A 3,179-nucleotide genomic window follows, 5' to 3' on the forward strand; every position below is an offset into this window, starting at 1 on the left:
CCGAGCCTGGAAAGAGTCTTAAACACTGGGTCTCTTTCTCCAGGGAGGTCCCACTTACAAATCTAGACACCACCCTCCAGGCATAAAATTGAACAAATATTTTCCCCCACAATTCCAAACTCCCAGTCCACCCTTCCTCCCTCACACGGTGGTCTAAAGTTCTGCCCCCTGTAAAGCATAGAGTGTTTGGTCTTTTCCTGAGAGATCTGGGCATGGTGTAGACCGCCGAAGATCAGGCTAGAATCAGTGACTAGTGGGAAAGAAGGAGGGTGAAGAAAGGACACTCACAGGAGGAGGAGCAGTCCCCTGGTTATGACTTTGCCCAGCCAGTGGTGGTGCTGAGCCTCAGTTTGGGCTGCAACTGGTGGGAGGGGGTGCAGAACCCCCCACTCTGACAGTGCCCACAAGCAGGAGAGTGGTTGCCTTGGGTGGACTGAGCTCAGCAAGTGGGGCTGGTCCCGAGCTCCAACTGGGCCAGCAAGCAGATGCTGGCCTGGTGGGGACTGAGACCTGAGGGCAAGGGCATGGTCCCCTGATTCCAACAGAGCTGGCAAGCCTCCAGGTGTGAACTGAGACCTGAGATGGGGGGGCATGGGCCCCTGACTACAATTGGGCCTCTGAGCAGAGGCTTGCTGGGTCTGGACTGAGGGTGGGGTGGGCAGGGGTGGTCCCCAGCTCCAACTGGGCCAGGGAGCAGATAAGTGGGCACCAGTGTGGACTGAGTCTGGTGGGCAGGGACATGGACACAGATATGTAAGCTTTAGTCCCCACCTTTGCTGAATTTAAGGTCTCATGAGAGGACTTTTCTAAGGACAGAGAAAAATTAATAAATACAGCTACTGCCATGAGAGAAATGTCCTTCATGGGCTAAGAATATTCAAGATGTGCATCTGGTTATGGAGAAAAGGAAAAACTTCTTAAATAAGGCATCCAAGATGGGCTTTAAGAGGTGAATAGAATTTTTACTGTTAGACGTGGAGAAACAATAAAAGAGGAAGGTGTGAACCCTGGTAGGGCAAGTTTGAAGACATTAAATAGTTCAATCTGGTTATTGCAACAGATATAAGTTGTAACAGATATAAGTTGGGCACAGATACCAAAGACCAGCTGCCAAAAGACCATGACTCTGTCCTTTTTGTATACTCAAGTGGCTAAGGCAGTGTTTGACGTGTACTTGGTGATAAGTAAATATTGCAAAAAGATAAAATATAAATGTTCATTAAAGAAACTTTTTTAAAAGACCAAGTGCTGAGAAAACTATAAAATAGTAGCACTATCTAGCAGCATTGGTAACTATTCAGACAGTCAGGTTAAGGCAAGTGACAAGTTTTTATGTTTTTTTTTTTGAGACAGAGTCTCACTATGTCACCCTTGGTAGAGGGCTGTGGTGTCACAGCTCACAGCAACCTCAAACTCTTGGGCTTAAGCAATTCTGTTGCCTCAGCCTCCCCAGTAGCTGGGACTACAGGTGCCTGCCACAACAACCAGCTATTTTTTGTTGCAGTTGTCATTGTTGTTTAGCTGGTCTGCCGGATTCGAACCCACCAGTCTTGGTGTATGTGGCTGGAGCCAAAACCCCTGTGCCATGAGCACGGAGCCAAGTGACAAGTTTTGAGGTACCAGGAAAGCACAGTGAACGTAAATGAATTGCATGTAGAATTCTAGAAAAACTTGGCAAGCCATGCTATGGGATTTGGGATACATCTTAAATACAGCAGGGAGTCATTAATGTCTGTTCTGGTGCTCCTTTACCTAGATTCAGTGGCATAAGTGAATGGTGGGTATGGGCAGAGCTGAGTGCATGAAATCATGGCAGCAAATCACTCAGTTAGGTAAGGATTCTGCCCGCACAATTGCACTTGGCTGTAGGAGTATTTGGGGACAGGCAAAGAGGGAAGCACTCACATGCACAGTAAGCACACCCCTTACGGAGATGAGAACCTACCACAGAACAGAAGGCTGTTGGCTGTATTGTGCCTGATGAAGAAAAGGAAGGGGTGGTCAGCACAGAACCTTGGTCCAGATTCCATACAATCCTGTATAACCAATAAGCCCGAGGCTGCCGCAGCCTCTGTACCTTCCTCATTCACCTCCACAAAACTCTTGTGCACAAACTTGGACAGACACAGGTCTGTCTCCACTGCCATTGCTGACAAGTCAGCCTTGCCCTGTTGAAAGGCATCTACCATTCCCAAACGCTGAAGTACAGTTTCCATGTCATAAGCCTCTTGCAATTTAAATTTTGGAAGGAGAACTTCCACGTCAGTACTCTTCATCGACTCTGGCTTGGTCCAGGCCATGAATTTCTCAAAAGTGAGTTTTCTTTCCACCTGAAAGACCAGAATCAGAATTAAAGATTCACACTTCAGTGCACATCTATAAGCGCACAGGCATGCCCAGGAGCAGTACCCTTCCTCCTCATCATCCCAGCAGGAGCAGCGGCCCCTCTGTCTACCTGCCAGGGAGCTTGCCAGCTCTCCTTCCTGGTCCATGTGCTGCCCACACACAGCTTCCATGACAGGCAGAGGAGACACCAGACAGCCCACAGGCAGGAAGTCCGTGGCTGTCCCCGCCTTACCCCACAACTTCTAAGACATCTTTTACTCCAACAAATGTCAACACCCAGATGACAATGCTTTTTTTATTTTAAATGATGCTTATTTTTGAAGACAACAAACCATTGCTGGTGAGGACAAAGATGAAGAGGGAAAGAGCTCTTGCTGCGAGGCACCCTGGGAGGAGAATCTGCCCTAGGTGAGATTCTGTGGTGGTTTCTACAGAAGAGAGGTCACAGGGAAGTGAACAGAGGGGGCAACAACAGCTCCTGCTCTGCTCACACAGACCCCTGAGGTCACCGGTTAAAGTTAGGGATTAGAGTTAGCTGCACTGCCCGCTTTCTGTGGGACAGTGGGCTCTCTCACCCTGGGGAGCCACGCTGAAAGGAAGCTAGGAAGACAGAACTGAGCACTGAACTTCACACCTCCCAGCCATGATAAGTCCAAAGTGAAGACGTTCTCATTCTATATTTCAGATTAGAGTTTTTTTAGATTTTTAAAAATATGGCAGTGCCTGTGGCTCAGTGGGTGAGCGCTGGTCCCATACACCGAGGGTGGCAGGTTCCAGCCCGGCCCTGGCCAGCTAAAACAGCAGTGGCAACTGCAACAAAAAATAGCCAGGCG

General features: G+C 48.7%; 1 protein-coding gene across 1 annotated transcript in view; it reads right to left on the minus strand.

The window, feature by feature from the left end:
- Nucleotides 1-1,506: 1,506 nt before the first annotated feature.
- The window catches only part of SERPINB9 (serpin family B member 9), an 11,792-nt gene continuing 10,119 nt past the window's right edge, over nt 1,507-3,179 (minus strand). The window contains exon 6 of the mRNA XM_023512277.1: nt 1,507-2,330. Coding sequence (XP_023368045.1) covers nt 1,926-2,330 — 405 coding nt within the window. The 3' untranslated portion in view covers nt 1,507-1,925. The remainder of the gene's footprint in view (nt 2,331-3,179) is intronic.

This window comes from Otolemur garnettii, unplaced genomic scaffold, assembly GCF_000181295.1.
Source record: "Otolemur garnettii isolate 467f Iridium unplaced genomic scaffold, OtoGar3 scaffold00026, whole genome shotgun sequence".
NCBI classification, from domain to species: Eukaryota; Metazoa; Chordata; class Mammalia; order Primates; family Galagidae; genus Otolemur; species Otolemur garnettii.